At 44.8% G+C, this 20922-nt stretch overlaps 1 protein-coding gene and 1 long non-coding RNA gene across 2 annotated transcripts; one reads left to right on the forward strand and one right to left on the reverse strand.

The window, feature by feature from the left end:
* The first annotated feature begins 294 nt into the window (after positions 1-294).
* LOC115646090 lies at positions 295-15580 on the forward strand. Its single transcript, XR_003998931.1, has 3 exons — positions 295-305; positions 7434-7439; positions 15295-15580. It is a non-coding gene; the product is annotated as an uncharacterized LOC115646090 (long non-coding RNA).
* On the reverse strand, positions 10405-14379 carry LOC115646089 (interferon alpha-inducible protein 27, mitochondrial-like). The gene is made up of 3 exons (XM_030551570.1): positions 14153-14379; positions 12228-12374; positions 10405-10579 (listed from the first exon to the last, which is right to left on the reverse strand). The coding sequence occupies exons 1-3, from the start codon at positions 14298-14300 to the stop codon at positions 10557-10559; spliced, it is 318 nt and encodes a 105-aa protein (XP_030407430.1). The 5' UTR covers positions 14301-14379; the 3' UTR covers positions 10405-10556.
* Positions 15581-20922: the final 5342 nt, after the last annotated feature.

A 20922-nucleotide genomic window follows, 5' to 3' on the forward strand; every position in this document is an offset into this window, starting at 1 on the left:
CAAGCCTTGACTCTCACTCCTAGTTCCTGACTCTGGCTTTGACCATTATCCCGGACTGCCGCTGTCCTGGGCAGGATCACGTCTCCACAGGAAATCCTTGCACCTTATCACAGAGGAATGTTTTGAGGATGCGGCAGGAGTAGATTCAGTGGCCAGCTGTATTGGCAGGGACATGACAAAGGAACAAAAAGCCACAAGGGTTGCTAACATTAAAACCTGAAAGCAGAATAAAGCCACAAAGTAGGAGTGAATGCTGTTCAACGGAGCATAATGCACTGTGTTTATTTTGAATTAATGCTGCTTGTGTGACCTCAAACTGCATTTTAGTATTTAAATTGTTTGACACTTAAATTATTAAAACTAAATGTCCTGAAGCTAACACACTAACTAGTCCAAATTCTAGCCTTAGGCAAGGGTTAAAGTGATGGGAAGAAAGGGTGCAGCACATCTGCTAAATACAGAGTGAGAGCTTCCCCCTCCTCTCTGTTTCTGGGGCTTGGTGAAGCTCCTCAAGAGTTCCCCTTGTTTCCATATTCACTAGCCAGTGAAATGGGGACTCCTTATGTGGGAAAATCAAAGTGGGATCATAATGGGGAGCAGGTGCCTGGCTGCAGACTTTATGGTGCTCTAAGGCTTCCTTTCAGCACTGACACTTAACTGAAGAAGAATTAGTCACACTGGAAGTATCCTATCTGCCTCGTCTCTTTTCTAGAACAATCTCTTGCTAGTTCTCCTTCTGTCTTCCTTCCAGGGAAAAGAAATGTTCTGCTCCAGGCTCCCCCTCCCCGAGTCAGAATCCAGGAGAAGCAGAACATTCCAGCCTATTCGCTTTCCCCGTCTGGCACTCCCCAGTGGGGTGTCTGGTTGTGAGATGGTGGCTGGGAGATTGGGCATGTTATCCTAAACAGCTACACACATGCATGTGTGCATGAGAGAGAGAGTGAGAGATACCCACACACACTTTTGTGTGGCTGGCTCTGAGCCTGCTTGGGAACATGGATTCCTTTCAGAAACATTTATTCCCTCATTCCCATTCTCTTCCCTGTGCCATGTCTCATCACACAAGATGATGCAATGGCAATTTACCACATAACATCAACACCTGGGACAGCTGTATGTTACCATAGAAGTGGGGAGCCCCCACTCCTATTTTTATCCACTTTAGCCACTGGCCCTAGGGCATATCATTTAGTTCAATTTATACAGTGATTTTTTGACACATTTCTTTAGTGTACTTAGAAATACTCGAGCTGAGAACTAACGTTTTCTCTTTCCAGAGCTGTACCTGAGCTTTCAGGGGAGGGGTGAGCTTCCATTCTATGACGTGACACAGTTCCTGGGTTAAGATAAGGTGTCTCAGTAAAACAGAAGGAAAATGGATCTTATGAAAAATGGCAGCAGTAAACTAGTGATTTCAAAATTAGATTTTAGTCCTTTTCCTGCAATAAGAATTTGTGGAAATTTCATGCAGCAGGAAGTTAACCAGTCAATAAAAGAATACCATTTGAACCACAATGCTGGCATTTATTGTCTCCTTGTGGATTAAATTATCCAATTAGAGTTTCCTTTTGCCTCAGCCAGTTCTAATAAGGCTTGACCGTCGCTTATCAGCCCCTAATCTTCTAAATGAGTGAGAACTGCAGCTGGATTACAATAGCCTTTGGGGCACAATATTAACCTCCTACAGCTATGAAGATCCATCCTTGAAATTATGCTTATTAGGTTTTCTTGTTCATTACTATTTATTTCACCTCAAAATTCACTAATAAGATCAGTTCAGCTTTAATAATAAAGTGTTATTAGAACAGATAAACTGGACAACCAGTTCCTGTGAATAATTCATTTCTCGAGAAATGGGCTTTTTCTGGCATAATGTGTCATTACAATGTGAACACTTCCAGCTCTTGCTACTTTGAACTTCCTGGTTCTATTGGTTTGTTTTGGTTTGTTTTGGTTTGTTTGTTTTTATTTCCTCAAGAGGTGACCAGTGGTTCAAAATGTATCTGAGCAAAGAAAATATTTTCAGAGTAACTGCAAGTGATTTTTATATACAGCATCTGTGAGTTAACTAATTAGAACAAAAATGTTGAGAGAGAACTGCCACTCCAGTAATGAGTAAGAGTGCTGTTTTTCAGACAGAACACTAGTGTCTTCAGAATTATATACATTTTCCAACTGTATGGGAAAAAAATATCCATTTTAATTAAAAAAATCCAGCTCCTGAACTGTGAGGGCAGTGGGGAAAAGACAGGGATCCATTTGGGTAAAATGCTATTAAATTGCCTGTATACTGTCCTGTCAGACAAATATCGACCCCATCCCATGGGAGAAATTGATTTTCTTACAGAAAGCTCTGCACTTCCTGTAGCATATTGCTTTAGTGCAGTGCTCTGGTAATCACACAGCTCTTTCACCTTCTCTTTCTTTCATTTTTTGTTCTGAAGGATTGAATGAGAGACAAAGTGTTTTGGATGCTGTATTTGTTATTATACTATCTTCTGTACTTAGTGTGTGATAACAACGTAACATATTCTGTTAAAATGAAATACCTTATTTTAAATAAACATGTCCAATTTCTTTAAGTGGGGGATAAGAAAGGCTTTCAGAGGGAAGCATCTTACTCTATTCTGATCTACTATATCCACTCAGGATGATTCAGCAAGGGGCAATCAAGTGTAGCTGAAGACCTTTCCATTGGAGACAAAGCTGCTCTGCATACATCTTATCCTACTTGTGTATATATAGTGCTTTTATATAGATCTCAAGCACTTTACCAAGAGGTCTATAGCAATCTCTTCATTTTACAAATGGGGAAACTGAGGCAAGGAGATGCAAAATTATTTGCCCCAGGTCACCCAGCAGGCCAGTGGCAGCACCGGGAATAGAACCCAGGTGTCCTGAGTTCCAATCCAGTGTTCTATTCACAAATATCCAAAACTAGGGGCACAAGAATAAGAGAAGTTCTGGAAAGTTAAAGATTATGGGATGAAGAATTTTTGCATAAATTACCACTTTTTAAACTCACTTATAATAATTATTTTTTTTTAAATCTACATTCATGTAACACTAAACGTACAGAAGTAAGCATTCAAAGGTCAGGAAATGCCACAGTTAAAGCTGAATGTGATTCTTGTCTCATGTATACAAATAACTTCCTTTAATGATATGATCACGTATTATATCTCAGGTAATACAATACAAAAATACAATTCTTTGTCTAACACCTTAGTTACACAAATGTAGCATCCTGTAATGCTTTTGTCATTATACACTTATATTGGACTAGTCTAATAATAAAATTAATGTATCTCTATTGACTTATTGGACCTTGAGCCTTCCTGATGTTTGAGTACTTACCTGTATAACAGTATGGGCTAGATCTTTGGCTGCTTCCTGGCAGCTTACTAGGCTACTTCCATATATCCACTTCACAGGGGAATCATTGGGTGACATAAAGCTACCATAGAGGCACTTACTCCACCCCATCCATGCAGTGGCTGGCTCATCCCCATCTCCAAGCTGTGCCCAGTGTTCACTGGATGCAGCTCATGGTTTGATTGGTTTTGATGGAAGGATGGCAAAGGGGGTAAACTCCAAAAGAAGGAGCTTTCATTGGGCTTCTGATGTTAGGTTTTAACCGACAAATGCCAATAAAACACCCCATACAAAAAAAATCAGTGTGTGTCTACAAAAACATTGGAAAAACACCGGAAATGGTGACTTGTATCTAAGGGCTTGTCTACACGGAACAGGAATGCACACTAGAGAGTGTGATTGCTGAAGCTCACATTAATTGGTCTGTGTAAACCCTGCTGGTGTGTGTTAAAGGTTCCTTAGTACACTTTAATGTTGTGCTGTTTGAAACAGTAGTATGTTAAAGTGCACTAGGAAACAGTACAAAGAGAGTACTCATTACAATATATAAAAAGAACCCCAACCCCCCAATTTTGGACGTCCACATAAAACTCAAAAATGGCTACAAGCGCCCCAAAATTTAATTAATAAAGCCCTAGACTTCCATTTCCAGAGCTCTGAAGCAATGGTGATCTGTAAAAACTGGCAAACAGTGGGCCTGATTCTCCACTGTCTTGCACCTGGTGAAGTCATTTACATCTGTGCTCAGTGAATGTAAAATGCTACCATATCAAAATGGCAGTTCTGTGTGCCCACTTTGTACTCCCTTCCACAGGTGTAAACAACTACAAATGGTGCAAAGCAGTGGTGAACCAGGCCCAACGTGTAAAGTCCATAATCTGGAACTATTTAGGTACACGCCATTAGAAGGCAGCTGCCCTACTTCAAACTCAACACAATCAAGGTGTCCTTCACCAAGACCAACAAACCCTCCTTGAGTAGCTAATGTGAGGCTGGGATAAAGCAGCATCCTACACAGGCAGCTACCCGAGGGCTGAGTAAAGTAGGTAGGTGGAAGCAGTGGATGGGGATGGCATTGGTCTACTGGAGAGGAAGGAGGGTTGTGTTGCTGCAGTAAGAAGGATGGAGGAGGGCTGAACTGGTGGAGCCAGGTTAGGAGAGAGGGAGAAGATCAGAGTGGGGGATGCTGTGCCAGGGGAAGTATTGGGAGGTTGCAGCAGGAGGGAAAAGCCTCTTTTTGGCTGTGAAATCACCTACCTCTACCTCAGATGGGGTCAGAATTCACCAGCCACAACAGAAGAACTAGGAAAAAACTCCAGGAACACAAACTCCTGCAGCTCCCAGACTCCTATGCTGATAACACTCAACTTCATGTTTTCAGTTTGGTTGAACAACTTACCCAGGATCTAATGGTGATTGGGGCTCCTGTGCAGGATAAGAGCTACTAGGCAGACAGCTGGCTGAGATTCACCCTAGAGGAGAGTGAAGTCACATTGGTAGGGTGTGGGGATCAAATGGAAGAAATTATATCTGAATCCCCAAATAAGGAATTCTGCCCGTGATTTGTTGCTCAGGTTCACAACCTTCCGGTCTTAGTGGACCCACAACTGTTTCTGGGGCACCTAAAAGCCCAATATACAGACCTACTTAAATTCCTGCTTCAGTTTCAATAGAGTATGTTAGTCTTCTTCCATATAATATTACAGTGCACTATTAATACTAAAATTAAATAGCTATGACAGTTACAACATGGTGCTTGAGGATGCTGTGTAACAAAAACAAAATCAACATGCAATAAAATACAGTCTTTAAAATATATATTGCTGTTCAGTCTAAATGAGGGGGAATTAAGTGTAAAAACATGGAGGAGTTGAGGTTAGGGGAGTGGGGAAGTTAATAAATTAGGGGTTTAAAAATTGATCTTTTTCCCCTCAAAAGTGGCTGAATTTTTAAGGGGGCAGATGTGATTCCATACAATTTGTAAAGCACTTTGGGAGCCTTTAAGATGAATATATAAAGGTAATATATTATTATTATTATTATTATTCTAATGTTAGGCAGTAACATTATTTCATAGAATTCAGGGAATTTGTGACAACATAATGGTCTCCCCATGAAATGGTGTGTCCCTATTCAGGGAAGCACTTTAACACATAGGGTATATCTACACAGCAAAGAAAAACCTCCAACTGGCCTAGGAGACTAATGATGGACATATTCCGGGTAGTTTTGTCACATGACATAATATTTAATTATAGATTACGCTTTAATTCCCAGAGACTCTAGGGCAATCCTGGAGGTTTGGCAACCCAAGGCTGGCCAATGCTAGCAGACTTCGGCTCGGGCTTAAGGTCTGTTTCATGGCTGTGTAGCCTTCTGGGCTCAGGATGGAGCCCGGGCTCTAGTACCCTGAGAGATGGGAGGGTCTCAGACCTCGGGATCATGCTGAGGCAGGAAGTCTACACAGCTGTCATGGTATAAACCCCCACTCTGAACCTTAGCATCCAAAAGATGGGGTACCAGCATGAATTCCTCTAAGCTCATTTACCAGCTTAGTACATGTAGTGCTGCCACCAACCAGGAATTCCAGTGCCTGGTACACTCTGGTCCCCCCCAAACCCTTGCCCGGGGACCCCCAAGACCCAGTCCTTCTGGATCTTAACACAAGGAAAGTAAACCCTTTCTCTCACTGTTGCCTCTCCCAGGCTTCCCCTCCCTGGGTTACCCTGGAAGATCACTGTGATTCAAACTCCTTGAATCTTAACCAGAGAGGAAAATTCACCTTCCCCCCTCCTTCTCAATCCCCCTCCCAGACTTTCCCTGAGAGAGAAAGTAATCCTAACACAGAGAGAAATTAACCTTTCTCTCTCCCTTCCCTCCTTTCTCCCCACCAATTCCCTGGTGAATCCAGACCCAGTCCCCTGGGGTCTCACCAGAATAAAAAAACCAAACAATCAAGTTCTTAAACAAGAAAAGCTTTTAATTAAAGAAAGAAAAAACAGTAAAAATTATCTTTGTAAATTTAAGATGGAATAGGTACAGGGTCTTTCAGCTATAGACACTGGGAATACCCTCCCAGCCTAAGTATACAAGTACAAAGTAAAATCCTTTCAGCCAAATACAAATTTGAACTCCTCCCAGCCAAATACACATTTGCAAATAAAGAAAACAAACATAAGCCTAACTCGCCTTATCACCTAGTACTTACTATTTTGAATCTATAAGAACCTGTATCAGGGAGATTGGAGAGAAACCTGGTTGCACGTCTGGTCACTCTCAGAACCCAGAGAGAACAACAACCAAAATCTAACAGCACACACAAAAACTTCCCTCTCTCAAGATTTGAAAGTATCCTGTCCCCTGATTGGTCCTCTGGTCAGGTGACAGCCAGGCTCACTGAACTTGTTAACCCTTTATAGTCAAAAGAGACATGAAGTACTCCTGTTCTATTAACACTTAACTATCTGTTTATGACAACAGCAATGACACAGACCTGCAGCCTGAGCCCTGTGAGCCTGATTCAGCTGCCACAGGCCAGCCAGGGGGTTTTCTTTGTTCTGTAGATATACCCATATCTCACTTTGAAGCATATACTTAAGTTCCATTGAAGCCATGAGATTTAAAGTTAAGCATACACCTCAGTCATTTTCTTAATACAGCTGCTTTCCTGAATGAGGCTTACTTTTAATTTGTTTGCAGCACAGTAAGTGCAGCTCCCCTTCTGCCACTCATTCATTTCCTCCTCATCCAAGCTCCCCTGAAGCCTGATCCAAGAACTTAGCAATTATTTTATGTATTTGATTCCTTTAACCAATTTTAGCTCTCACCTTTCTTTCTTTCTTTCTTTCTTTCTTTCTTTCTTTCTTTCTTTCTTTCTTTCTTTCTTTCTTTCTTTCTTTCAGTAAACCTTTAGATATTAGATACTAAAGGATTGGCAACAGCATGCTTATTGGGTAAGGTTCGAGTTATATTTTGACCTGGGTATGTGGCTGGTCGTTTGGGATCAGAAGAACCTTTTGTTTGATGAAACTGCTTTTAAATAACCACTCATCACTAAGTTTAGTGTCTGGGTGTTGAATCCAGGATTGGAATACCTAAGGAGGTTGCATTTCTGACTTCGTTAGCTAGTGCGGTGAGACAGAAGTTTACTTTTGTTGCTGGTTTGGTATATCTCATGGAAGAATAGCCACCAGTTTGGGGGGTTGTAACAAAGTGGAAATATTCATAATTTTTTCTCTGAATATTGTGTGGGTACCTCAGTTTCCCCTATGCAGTTCCTAAATATGTAGGTGGTGGGAGAAAGGAGTGTAATTGTTGCAGAGCAAAGGGCTAGTGTACATAAATGGCTGACACTCCTGTCTCCTGGCAACTGATGGCCTGGGCCCTTCCCCCCTGCAAGGTGATAGCTAAAGGTGTTGGAGAACAAAGGAATCAGGTGACCTCCTGGCCTGGGAAAGGGACAAAGCCCAGAGGAGTAGGGGCTGGAGAGTGAGTCAGTTTGGAGCTGGCTGGGGACATGGAGTGAAGTGCAGATGGGGTTGTCTGGCTCCCTGCCCCCCAAAATGGACCCTGCTGAGGGGTCCTGTTCTCTGTACCTACAAGCTCTGTTTTAGACCATGTTCCAGTCATCTAATAAATCTCTGTTTTCCTGGCTGGTTAAGAGTCATGTCTGACTGCGAAGCTGGGGTGCAGGACCCTCTGGCTTCCCCAGGACCCCGCCTGGGCGGACTCGCTGTGGGAAGCGCACGAAGGGACAGAGGATGCTAAATGCTACAAGGTCAGACCCAAGAAGGTGGAAGCTATGTGAGCTTCTTGCCCTGAAGACAGTTTGCTTACAGAGAGGAGACTTCACCAGAGTCCTGACTGGCTTCATAGGGAGCAGTTCCAGAGCATCGCCTGGGGACTCCATGACAAGGGTGTGTCTGCCCTCTTTCTCAGCAGCTTGTCCTGAATTTGGTATTCTCAGTTGTGACCCACAGAGGCACGGTGACACAGGTGCACAGGGCTTCTTCCCCCAAACTAGTTATGTGACCTCAGCACTTCCCACACTGGCAAGAAGCTGCTGGGGAGGGAATACTGGTGCCCTGAGACAGAGATCAACTGTGCTAAGTAAGTGCCTGTAGCATCAGAGACCTAACTCCTCCTAGACTATAGAAGGAGGGAAGCAGAAGTGAGGATCTTATCCCCTAAGTTTGGGGTGAGGAGAGGAAATGATGGTAGCCTACTGAGAATTCCTGGTAAATCCCCTCCCTTTGGGATTCAGAGTGGACATGAAGTAAAGATTTTACACACACACACACACTCCACTGGATGTGAGGATGACCAGGAAGAAAAGCTCTGTAAGATTTATGGAAGGGTGACCAACCAGCAGCATGGAAAGAAAGCAGGAGTAGGGAAGTATATGTATGTGGAGGACAAGATTGTGGGAATATGTATGCGCGGATTGGGGGGGGATAAGAATAGGGGAGTATATGTATGAGTTGGGCAGAAATTTGGGGGCAGGCAGTGAGAAGGTCTGTATGAGTGAGCCAGGAATGAGCAGGGCAGTGAGCCAGTGTGAATGATGGGTTAAAGGTTAGGGACATAAGTTGACTGAGGTAAGACTTTCCCCTCCACAAGAGAAAATGTGTCCTTCTGGGCTGTTCTTAGATGTCTTACAAAAACGTGTAGGAGTAGTTTTGATCTTTTAGTGACAAAACTGATGTTTCCTAAGTTTTGAGTGGAGTGCCTAGATACTATGCACATTGGAAATAAATGATAGACAGATGAAAATATAGATATACTTATGTTAGATACTGAATTGCTTGCAACAGGGCGTGATTTTCATGGCTATTTCATGTCAACACTTAAATAGATCTGAATTCTTTCAGCTAGGGCATTAGTTATGTTATGATTTAATATTGCATCACAAAGGGAATTACAGTTTGATGTTACATTGGCATTGTGGTATCCTGTACTGATGCAGAATCACATCAGGATAATGTTGGGCAGCTGTTATATCTCCTGATGACATCATTACACTATAATATTTTCTTGTATGGCAATTGAAGGAAGACAGCCCTAGTAACTGAACTCAGTGTAGTAAAGTGACTATAAGAAACCCATGATCCTCCTTGAGTTAGCTGTTCCTATGTTCTAAACTTGTAATCCTAACTGTAAATATACTGTGATGTCATAGGCTCCTGCCTCCCCATACTAAATGGGCACAATCTAAAGGGGAGGACACCTGACCGCCCCACATGTCTCTTCTGCCCAGGAACATTCCTCTACCCCGCCCTGCACCCAGCCTGGGACCGCAGTGCTCTCCCTGCCCCACTAGAGTTACCTGTGCAGGGAGGGGAGGGTTCGGTCCTTCTCCTGCTTACCTGCCCCAGGCATGTTCAGCTGCTCTCCATGGCAGCTGGGCCCAGGTCAGGAATGGGATGGATCCGCTTCTCACATGACTGAAGCTGGCTGCTCCAGGTCACTGCTCTGTGCAGCGCAGCAGCTGCCTGAGAGAGCCCAGCTGGGAAGGTGGCAGCGGTGGCAGGCCACCCCCGCCCGGTCCCAGCTCCTGGGGACAGGGACTGAGCAAATTGGAAACATGCTGGGGGATAGAGGAGATGCCGAATCACTTGGCCACTATCCCTGGCAGCCGGGTCTGAGCAGGGGACGAGGGCAGCCCGCTGCCCCTGCCATCACCTCCCCAGTCAGGCTCTCGCAAGCAGCCACCGTGCTGCACAGAGCAGTGACCTGGAGTGGCCGGCGTGAGAAGTGGCTAGTCCTGCCCCTTCTTCCCTGCTCGGCCCAGCTGCCAGGGACAGGGGCAGGCAGGTGCAGTGGGAGAAAGACAAAGCACCTCTCCCTCCCCCTGGCAGGCCAAGCAGAAATCTAGGGGCGCCTACATTTCTGAGAGAATTTCAGAAAGTCATAAAGCTCCACTAGGGGCAAAAAAGCCTTTGGTGGATGGATTCCATACCAACAACAGAGATATTAACTTAATGAATAATTAATACACAACTGGAAAAAATCAAATTTCCTGCACAAGTCTGGGACTTCAGCAAAGCTTTTATTCTGCATGTTAAAGCTTTGACACTTCATATAAGCAAGGTGTGGGGGGAAAGGGAAAGGTCACCAGTTGTGTCATTCAGGGATGTGGTGTTTGCAGGGCTGGCAGGCTGAGCAATGCTTCTTTATTCATTTTATTTTCCTTTACCACCCATTGCTAAAAGAAAAACAGAGACATTTATACAAACAATAATGATCTTAAGTTATATTTATTTAAGTTGATCAGCTGTTCAAAACCTGCCCAGACATAACCATCTGAAAATGACTCATGTAAAATGAGTTGGAGGTCTAAGTCAAGTTTTTAGTATAGCACAACACCCACCACCATTATTAGCGCCCTAGTTGGCTTTCCTGATGAGACTGCCGAGTAATGAATGGGCTATAGAGAATGAACTACATCCTCCCTCCTAGGACTAGTTCCTCCAGCCAGGCTGGCTGAGGCAACTTGGCAGTGTAATGAGAAGTAGGTGAGAAGTAGGTTGCACTTGGCTTTAACCTTCAGCCGGCTTCCATCTGACCATGATCCTGATTTGGCTTGCTATGGACTCTGACCTCCGTTCTGATCCATGGCCTGCTCTAGGACCCTGATTTCAGTGCTGCCTTCAATTCTACATCTGGCCTCGACCACTGCTCCAACCACCAGGCTTGCCCACTTAGAATCCAAAGCCTAACATTCCTTCCTTTTTCCATGTTCCTACCAACTCATCTTGTCCCCCTTCCCTCTGTTCACACCATCCTATAATCTACTTTATAGCACAATAGGGCTCCATTCTTGATTTGGGACCCTACATGCTACCACAATCCACATAATGTATACTATTAATAATAATAATAATTGAAGGATAATTCTTTACGGTGGATGTATTATGTACTTTGCCCAGTGTAATTTTAAATGTGTCTAAGTATGGTCATATTCTTTTAGTATTTGTAGAGAGTCTTTCTTTCTCTTTTTCTTTCTTGTAGCACCTGAATGAAGGCCCCATGCAGAATTGAAACTCTTTTGTGCCAGGCACCGTGCAAATACCGAGGTAGATATATTCCATGCCTTAAAGAGTTTACAGTCTCCTTCCAATGTCGTAATGCTTTTAATTTGTCTGTACTTCCAGTTGGTCAATATATTTCTGGTAATGCGATGCCAGAAATGAATGCAGCGTTCTAGATATAGCTAACCCATTTTCTACAGCCACTTTCTATATCAGGGAATTTTTCTGAATATTTCCTATCATTGTTATAACTTGCTTATCTGCACTGGTTTCAGCAATGCTGGGAGTTCTAGTGTAGATGATTTGCTGACTGCCACCACTATTTTTAACAGTGTAGATTATACCCGCTGCGAGCAGAGTTATATGTCATGGTGGTAAAAATGCCAGCAGTAGCTGGCAGTCCAACTCTACTAGGATTTCTAGAGAAATCTGTGCAGTGAAAACAGCATTAGCAACAGTGGGAAATTTTACAGCTTCTCTAATGTGAGCATGGTCCCATCGAGGAATTATTCCCTCTGATGCCACTGCATATGCAACCCAAAACTCTGTTGGCCTTTTTTTTTCTGCCATAGCAAATATCACACTTCGTAATGCACTATCGCCTGTCAGCGCTAGGTCACTCTCAGCATTACGGTTTTCTAGCAGCTTTCCAATTTCAGCTCCTGACTGAATAAGAAGTAACAAGCAGGAGAAACATTGTTCAATGCAGCGGCTTTGCTTAGCCACACTTGTTCATATAATGGCGTTTTAAAGTAGATGTTGACATTTCTGAATGAATGACTCTTTCACAGAATTATAAACAATAAGAGGACTTTAACTTACAGACAGACTGGACGGTGGATGTTGTTCCACCCTTTGGTGTTTCTCCTCCGTGAGACTTAGCTTCCTGGGACATCATTCCAGATGCCTTAGTTCCACTGGAGATCCCACTAAGGGTGAAACCTGATGAATGGGTTGAACTTTTGGCACCTATAACCATTACAAAGAGTGTGTTGATAATGATCTCCAGGCTGGAAGGGGCCTCATGTGATAGTATGGCATTTTAAAGCTATAAAATACTTAAATTCCACACCAAATGTTACAAATAGTGACATCAAAAATAAATGCAAAGAGATGGCTAGTCACTCATCCCATTCCACCAATATGCAAGAATACTAGCAATGTGCACCCTTTTTGCTTACTGTTTCCAGGGTGCAAGGACACAGTCCTATTTAGAAAACAATACAAAATCTCCATCGTAATGTGGGTGTAACATCCTGCAGGGGCCACGTAATGCATCTCTAAGTAGGAGTCCTCAGATGTAGAAGATCAACTAAAGCTTTGGGGTGAGGAAGTGGTTAACAACACCACTCATTTGGCTCAATAGAACTTTCTACAATAAAGAACTAAGGACCATCACAGGCCTCACCACTTTCCACTCCAAGTGTAAGGTGCTTTTCTTTGACTTTGCATTTTCAAATATAAATATAGAGCAGCATATTGCACTTTTCCCCCTGGGAGAGAGGATGAGAGAACAAACAGTGTGACATGTAGTCATGGAGCTTAATGCATGGCTGGAAGGTGCTCAGAGACATGGCGATGAGTGTGGTATAAAAGCCTATACTGACTAGAATAGAGTGACACTGGACACTGTTCAGCTGCTGCTGCAGACAGAAACACTCCCCTGCAAATGTCCATGCTGGGTTAAAGGTGAGGGGGGTAGTTTTATCCAGGGGAAAAAGGTTAAAACACAATGTTAATGAGCAAGGTTTCCAGTGAACACCTGTGCAAGTGAGACTAGAATCTCTAATTCTCACCCAGGCAGGCACAGCATGCATGGCAAGCTCTTACACAGCCAAAGCCGTTACCTACCTTGGTGGCATTATAGGGCTAATATTTTCACAAGAATAAGAGCTATTCCAGAATATCTCCAAAAGGTGCAGGTACGATTTCTCTTAGCAGCAGGCATGCATCCTTCTCTTCTCCAGAAATGTGTTTCCCATAAACACACATTTGACACATTCCTTGCATTGTAACCCTATACTGTCTGCTAAAGTTTCAGTTCCTGTCTGTGCCTCTGAATGAAATCTCAGCTCTGAAGGCAGTGCCACTGTCAGCAGCAGCACAGAAAGAAGAGTGGCAATACCATACCATGCCCCCCTTACTTCTGTGCTGCTGCCTTCAAAGCTCGGGGGCCAGAGAATGGCAGCTGCTAGCCAAAGGCCCAGCTCTGAAGGCAGCAGTACAGATGTAAGGATGGCAATATCATGCCATGACACCCTTGTTTCCACTCTGCTGCTGGCTTCGTCGCTGCCTTCAGCGCTGGGCTCCTGGCTAGCAGCCGCCGCTTTCTGGCCACTCAGCTCTGAAGGCAACACGACCACTAGAAGCATTGCAGAAGTAAGGGTGGCAATACTGCGACGCACTACAATAACCTTGCAACACCCCCGCCACCACCACCATTCTCTTTTGGGCCAGGACCCCTATAGTTACAACACCAGGAAATTTCAGATTCAAATAGCTGATATAATGAAATCCTATGACCATGAAATTGACCAAAATGGACCATGAATTTGGTAGGGCCCTAGCTATATTGGTCAATCATTTTTACTTCAATGAAAACTGTAAGTGAGAAGAGAATACTTAACAGAGCTTATTTTTTAGGGCAAAATTGTATAATCAATACTAGGTTCTTTTTACCCCTCCTCTCTAAGGTGCAGTAGCCTTTCATTTCTTTTTTATGCACAAGAAGAAATTCCAACTCATACCCATTTCTTGTAGGGCAGAAGTAGGTCCTCCAGAAGGCACACCTCCTCCATGGCTTCTCGCTTCTTTGGACATCATCTCAGAGCCAGTTGATCCTCCTTTTATCCCACCTGGGGTAAAACCAGCCTTGTGCACATTTTTGTCAGCCATCCTTCCTTCTACTTTTCTGGACTGAAATGAGCTCCTGGTCAGAGCCTGTGTCCTGTAAATACTACTTTTTTTTAGGCGGGGGGAGGGGAGAGAGATTCAGCACAGGGAAGGAAATGAAACTGAAACTGAAAAGTAGGCCACGGCAGTTTCCACTTACTGAGAAATGAAACTGATCACAGCTCTGTGAATCACTTCTGTGATAAGATTTTCCTTGATTATTTTGCAGCACACCCTGATATAATACATTACATATTTGAGGAGGGGAGAGTATAAGTGCATGACTCCATTCTGGGGCTACATTATATGTATAGGGACATATATGTATAAGGGAGCAAATGCATAAAGTACTCTTAGGAATTAGGATGAGGGAAGAGTGGACCCTTCACTCAGCTTCTCCCTTCCCTTGGATCTGCGTTGGAAAGAGATCAGATAAATCCAAATGTCTTGTATGCTGATTTTGTCTGTCTCTATGTTGTTGCTGTTTATTATTTATATTGCAGTAATGTTCAGAGTCTCCTCTGAGGATCAGGACTCCTTGTGCTAGGTATTGTACAGAGTAAAAGACATTCTCTGCCTTGAAGAACTTTCAACCCAAACTAAATGTTGGTGTCACTAGGCATAACCCTAGGTAACTCAGGTGGGTGGAAGACCACGAGTGTCGATGAAGCCCTCCTGCCCTAGGCCAAAGCGAACCGAAGCTCCTCCATGTTGAACTTTACTCAACCTAGAAAGCCAGCAGCTGCAAAATGAAATGTGTAACAATAAGCTATCAGTGGCAACACAGCCCAAACCGGTCTAAAGCAGTAGTGATAAGGCCTGCGTGCCTCTAGCAGAAGGACAAGATAACTTGCAGAAGGAAAACTTACTAACAAGCTACCGCAGCCAAGATCACTTAATGTAGCTGTGCTTAATGTAACTGCTACAGGGGGAGGAAGGGCGTGGGGGGGGGGGAAGGAAAAAAAGAACTTAAAAAGAGAAAAGCGGCTCAAGTCAGTGTGCTTGATCTGAGACGTGCCAGTCTCCCAGCACCGCTTTGAGATCTCAAATAAACTTTGCTTGCTTCTCCACCCTGGTGTGGTTATTGGCGCAAAGCACACCGGACAACGAAACCTGCTGTTGCTTCCCTCGGGCACTCTGTGATGGCAACATAAGGATTGGTCTACACAGGGAAGTTTTACCAGCAGAATTATACCAGTAGAACTCCCCATGTGGACACTCAGGAATAAGAGTGTCTTTCTCTAGTTTAGTTGTATTGCTTTGAAAGCACCAGAGGGACATGAACCCAGACCACTGATCCAGTTTTTGTTTGAGACTCTAGACCCTGACTAGAAAACCCCTGAGTCTGGGCAGAAGCAGATCTGGCCTAATCTGTTCGTTCTTTCAGGGCTGTGGGTGTTTAGATTCTCCAAGAAGAACCATCACTCAGCTGCTGAGAAATTTAAATAAGAAATACACATAAGGCATCACTTTAGTTTTTCTAACATGCTTTAAAACCATTATTTTTCCTGTCAAGAGGCCTCTTCAGCAGACTATTTAAAAAAAATGCCTTGGGATGGTCTTTATCCACCTTTCAACTGGAAGCCAAATGATCCAGCCACTTAAGCTACCATGGCTAGTCCCTGTTGCCACCCCTTCCGACGCATTTACTTCAACCTCTAAACGTTCTCATGCACGACTCACCTGTGACTTTCTCTGTATTCCCCCTTCCGTTGGAATCAAAAGAAGACTCCTGGCTGCGATCAAGAATCTCAAATAAAAGTTGAGTCAAAGGTCTGACCTTGTGATCACATTCAGCAGTAACTATTGCTTTTGACCTTCTTTCGGGACTCATATCCAGCTTCTCGTCCACTGTAACCCCTAGGTCCTTTTCTGCAGAACTGCTGCCTAGCCACTTGATCCCTAATCTGTAGCAGTGCATGGGATTCTTTCATCCTAAGTGCAGGACTCTGCTCTTGTCCTTGTTGAACCTCATAAGATTTCTTTTGGCCCAATCCTCTACTTTGTCTTGGTCCTTCTGTATCCTGTCCCTACCCTCCAGTATATCTACCACTCCTCCCAGTTTTGTGTCATCTGCAAACTTGCTGAGGGTGCAGTCCAAACCCTCCTCTAGATCGTTAATGAAGACATTGAACAAAACCGGCCCCAGGAATGACCCTTGGGGCACTCCGCTTGATACTGGCTACCAACTAGACATGGAGCCATTGATCACTACTTGTTGAGCCTGATGATCTAGCCAGCTTTCTATCCACCTTATAGTCCATTCATCCAGCCTATACTTCTTTAACTTGCTGGCAAGAATACTGTGGGAGACCATATCAAAAGTTTTGCTAAAGTCAAGGAATAACACTTCCACTGCTTTTCCCTCATCCACAGAGCCAGTTATCTTGTCACAGAAGGCAATTAGATTAGTCAGGCATGACTTGCCCTTGGTGAATCCATGCTGACTGTCCCTGATCATTTTCCTCTCTGTTAGGATATAGATATTCAGGCCTGTCTACAAGGCCTATACTTTAAGAATTTAGGTGTATTCTTATCACTTAGCTAGTTATAGAGGTATAAAAGAAAAAATCAAAAATCACTGTCTGTGTAATGGCCTTCTCTTACTGTGACAGTCTGAGGCCCTGTTTTGTCACATTGAAATAAGGTGCTATTGGGTTGTTAGGAATACAGTCCTGTCCTGATATTCTATCACCTCCAGAGAAAAGGAAGAGCCTAGAAGATGTAAAAGGAAACTTAGTTTGGTAGCATCCTGTCTGGCAAGAACTCACTTATCAATAGACACAGCTGGAAATCTCTTAGGTCTGTATAGATGTAGTTGTGAAATCCTCATTTCTGTATTGTTTTGTATGTTTATTTGCATGGTCTCTGTCTGGTTCTGTGATTGTTTCTGTCTTCTGTATAATTAATTTTGCTGGGAGTAAACCAATTAAGGTGGTGGGATATAATTGGTTAAATAACCATGTTACAATATGTTAGGATTGGTCGGTTAAATTTCAGTAAAATGATTGGTTAAGGTATAGCTAAGCAGAATTCAAGTTTTACTATATAGTCTGCAGTCAATCAGGAAGTAGGGGGGGAGATGGAACAAGGACTGAGGACGGGGGAATTGGGATAATGTTTTGCTAAAGGGGGAAATGGGAACAGGGGATGGGAACAGAAATGGACACAGGCAAGGCTCTGTGGTGTCAGAGCTGGGAAGGGGGATACTGAGGAAGGGAACTGGAATCATGCTTGCTGGAAGTTCACCCCAATAAACATCGAATTATTTCCGCTTTTGGACTTCAGGTATTATTGCTCTTTGTTCATGCGAAAAGGACCAGGGAAGTAAGAGGGTGAAGGAATAAGCCCCCTAACACTCTCCTCTAAGTGCTTCCGAATTGATTCCTTGAGGACCTGCTCCATGATTTTTCCAGGGACCGAGGTGAGGCTGACTGGCCTGTAGTTCCCCAGATCCTGCTTCTTCCCTTTTTTGAAGATGGTCACTACATTAGCTGTTTTCCAGTCATCCAGGACCTCCCCCAATCGCCATGAGTTTTCAAAGATAATGGCCAATGGTTCTGCAATCACATCAGCTAACTCCTTTAACAGCTTCGGATTCAGCACATCTGGCCAGGGGCGGCTCTATGTATTTTGCCACCCCAAGCACGGCAATCAGGCAGCTTTTGGCGGTGTGCCCGCGGGAGATCCGTTGGTAACGCAGATTCGGCGGCATGCCTGCGGGAGGTCCCACGGTCCCGTACCTTTGGCATACCCGCTTCTGAATTGCCACCAAAACTGCGGGACTGGTGGACCTCCCGCAGGCGTGCCGCCGAAGGCAGCCTGACTGCCGCCCTCACAGCGACCGGCAGGCCACCCTCCGTGGCTTGCCACCCCAGGCACGCTCTTGGAACCCTGGTGCCTGGAGCCGCCCCTGCATCCAGCACCATAGACTTGTGCTCATCCAGCTTTTCTAAATAGTCCTGAACCACTTCTTTCTCCACAGAGAGCTGGTCATCTCCTTCCCATGCTGTGCTGCCCAGTGCAGTAGTCTGGGAGCTGACCTTGTTCGTGAACACAGAGGCAAAAAGACCATTGAGTACATTAGCTTTTTCCACATCCTCTGTCACTAGGTTGCCTCCCTCATTCAGTAAGGGGCCCACACTTTCCTTGACTTTCTTCTTGTTGCTAACATACCTGAAGAAACCCTTTTCGTTACTCTTAACATCTCTTGCTAGCTGCAACTCCAAGTGTGATTTGGCCTTCCTGATTTCACTCCTGCATGCCTGAGCAATATGTTTATACTCCTCTCTGGTCATTTGTTCAATCTTCCACTTCTTGTAAGCTTCTTTTTTGTGTTTAAGATCAGCAAGGATTTCACTGTTGAGCCAAGCTGGAGCTGGTCATCTGCCATATTTACTATTCTTCCTACACCTCAGGATGGTTTGTTCCTGCAACCTCAATAGGGATTCTTTAAAATACAGCCAGCTCTCCTGGACTCCTTTCCCCCTCATGTTATTCTCCGAGGGGATCCTGCCCATCAGTTCCCTGAGGGAGTCAAAGTCTGCTTTTCTGAAGTCCAGAGTCCATATTCTGCTGCTTTCCTTTCTTCCTTGTGTCAGGATCCTGAACCTGAGCAGGGTCTCTCCCAGGTCTCCTTGCCTGGAGAGTTTCTTTGTCTTCCAGTCCTTCTTCTACCTTCTACTCCCAGCCACCACCTGACCTGCTCAGGCCCTACAGCTCCTTTTAACTGAGCCTACTGGGCTCCGATTGACTGCTGCTCAGCTGCCTCCTAACTCCACAGGTGTCTAAATCCACTAAGTGCCTCAAAATCCATCACCACAATGCACATAGGGCCTGATTTTTACTTGGGTCTCAACAAAGCCTTCAGTATTGTGGCACTCAACATTTGGCTATTAGATGATCAAATGAGTTCAAATGCCAGCAGAAATTATTGGCCAAAGTGAGGTTTTATGCTCAACTGTGGATTGTATTTTGGAGTTTGTGTGTGAGTGAGTGTGTGTGCAGGCTGCTAGGGGCCGTGTGCTGGGAGCGAGGCTGAGCCCTGAGTTGGGGGCGGGGCTTACCTGAGTAGGGGTCCTATATAAGGAGCCAGGCACTCAGGCAGCGGCACAGACAGCTGCAGCGGCACAGGAGCCAGCCAACAGAGCTGCTAACAGGGGAGTTTCAGTGGGAGTTACCAAGGGGAGGTTACAGGGGAGACCAAGGCAGAGAAACCAGGAAGTCAGACAAGGGAAGGGGCAGGGGTCTGCCAGCAGCCCAGTGCTTGCTGGTGGCCTGTGGTGCGGTGTGAGGCGTGGATTGCCAGGCACAGAGTTGGAAGGGTATGATTGAGGCACAGGCAGCAGGTAGAGACGCACTGAGGATGACCGGATTCGGTAGCTGTGGCATGTACATGGTCCTGGAGGGGGCACCTGAAAGGAGTTTTGTCTGCATGAAGTGCCGCCTGATAGAGCTGCTGGAAGAAAAGATAAGAGGACTGGAGATGCAGGTGGAAACTCTGGCTGAGTTTAGAAGGGGGTTTGAGCAGATGATGGAACACAGACATGATGAGGCACAGGGGATAAGCTCAGACGAGCGGATAGAAGCAGGACCAAAGAACTCTGAGGAGGGGCTGCTGGGTGAGGAAAGTGGACGGTGGAAGCATGTGACTAGGAGAACCAGGCAGAGGAAAAGACGGGCCAGCGATGGAGAAATAGAACTCAGGAACAGGTTTGCTGAGTTGGAAAATGAAGATGGAGCACAGCAGGCTGCTGAAGGAGAGAGGGCAAGGAAAAAGACGAGCAGCTAATCCTGCAGAAGGAAGGGAGGAGTCAATGGAGGCAAAACCAAGTATGAGCCCTAGGAGGATTGTAAGGGCGAATACAAATCGAGAGGACTTGCGGCCAGCTGGTGTGGGGGATAGACCGGAGAATCACACTGTCCCCAGGAAAAGGCAAGTCTACGTGATTGGAGACTCTTTACTGAGAAGAATAGACAGGTCTGTAACTAGACCTGATCGGGAGAACAGAAGGGTGTGCTGTCTGCCAGGGGCTAAGATACAGGATGTGGACCAGAGGCTGAATAGGATCCTAGCGGGAGCGGGAAAGAATCCGTTGATTGTCCTTCATGTGGGAACAAATGATATGGCTAGTTACTCGCTGGACTGTATCAAGGAGGACTATGCCAGACTGGGGAAGACGCTCAAAGAAATCAAGGCTCAGGTGATCTTCAGTGGGATTCTGCCGGTTCCTAGAGCAGGGCGACGAAGGAGTGACAAGATTATGGCGATCAACAGATGGCTCAGGCATTGGTGTTATAAGGAGGGCTTTGAGATGTATGGTCATTGGGAAGTGTTTACGGACAGACAACTGTTCGCTCAGGATGGACTTCATCTAAGTAAGGAGGGAAATAGAATTCTAGGATGGAGGCTCGCCAACCTCATCAAGAGAGCTTTAAACTAGGAAGTTGGGGGAGATGGTTGGGAGATGTTCAGGAGATCTCCACGCCGGAATATAACCTGGAGAGGGAAGTAAACAAAGTGAGAGGGGATACCCTTGCGGACCAAAGAATTGATCCAAGGAGGAATAGTTGAGTAGAAACCAGATTAATGGGTGATGCTGGTGGTAGAAGGTCTGTGCACGAC

Source organism: Gopherus evgoodei, chromosome 2, assembly GCF_007399415.2.
Source record: "Gopherus evgoodei ecotype Sinaloan lineage chromosome 2, rGopEvg1_v1.p, whole genome shotgun sequence".
In the NCBI taxonomy this organism is placed as follows: Eukaryota; Metazoa; Chordata; order Testudines; family Testudinidae; genus Gopherus; species Gopherus evgoodei.

Coding starts and splice junctions, on each gene's coding strand:
- LOC115646089 (XM_030551570.1), bottom strand. CDS start 14,300: ATGGCTGACAAAAATGTGCACAAGGCTGGTTTTACCCCAGGTGGGATA. Junction 12,375..14,152: donor TTCTGCCCTACAAGAAATGG/GTATGAGTTGGA, acceptor TAATGGTTATAG/GTGCCAAAAGTTCAACCCAT. Junction 10,580..12,227: donor ATCCACCGTCCAGTCTGTCT/GTAAGTTAAAGT, acceptor TTTTTCTTTTAG/CAATGGGTGGTAAAGGAAAA.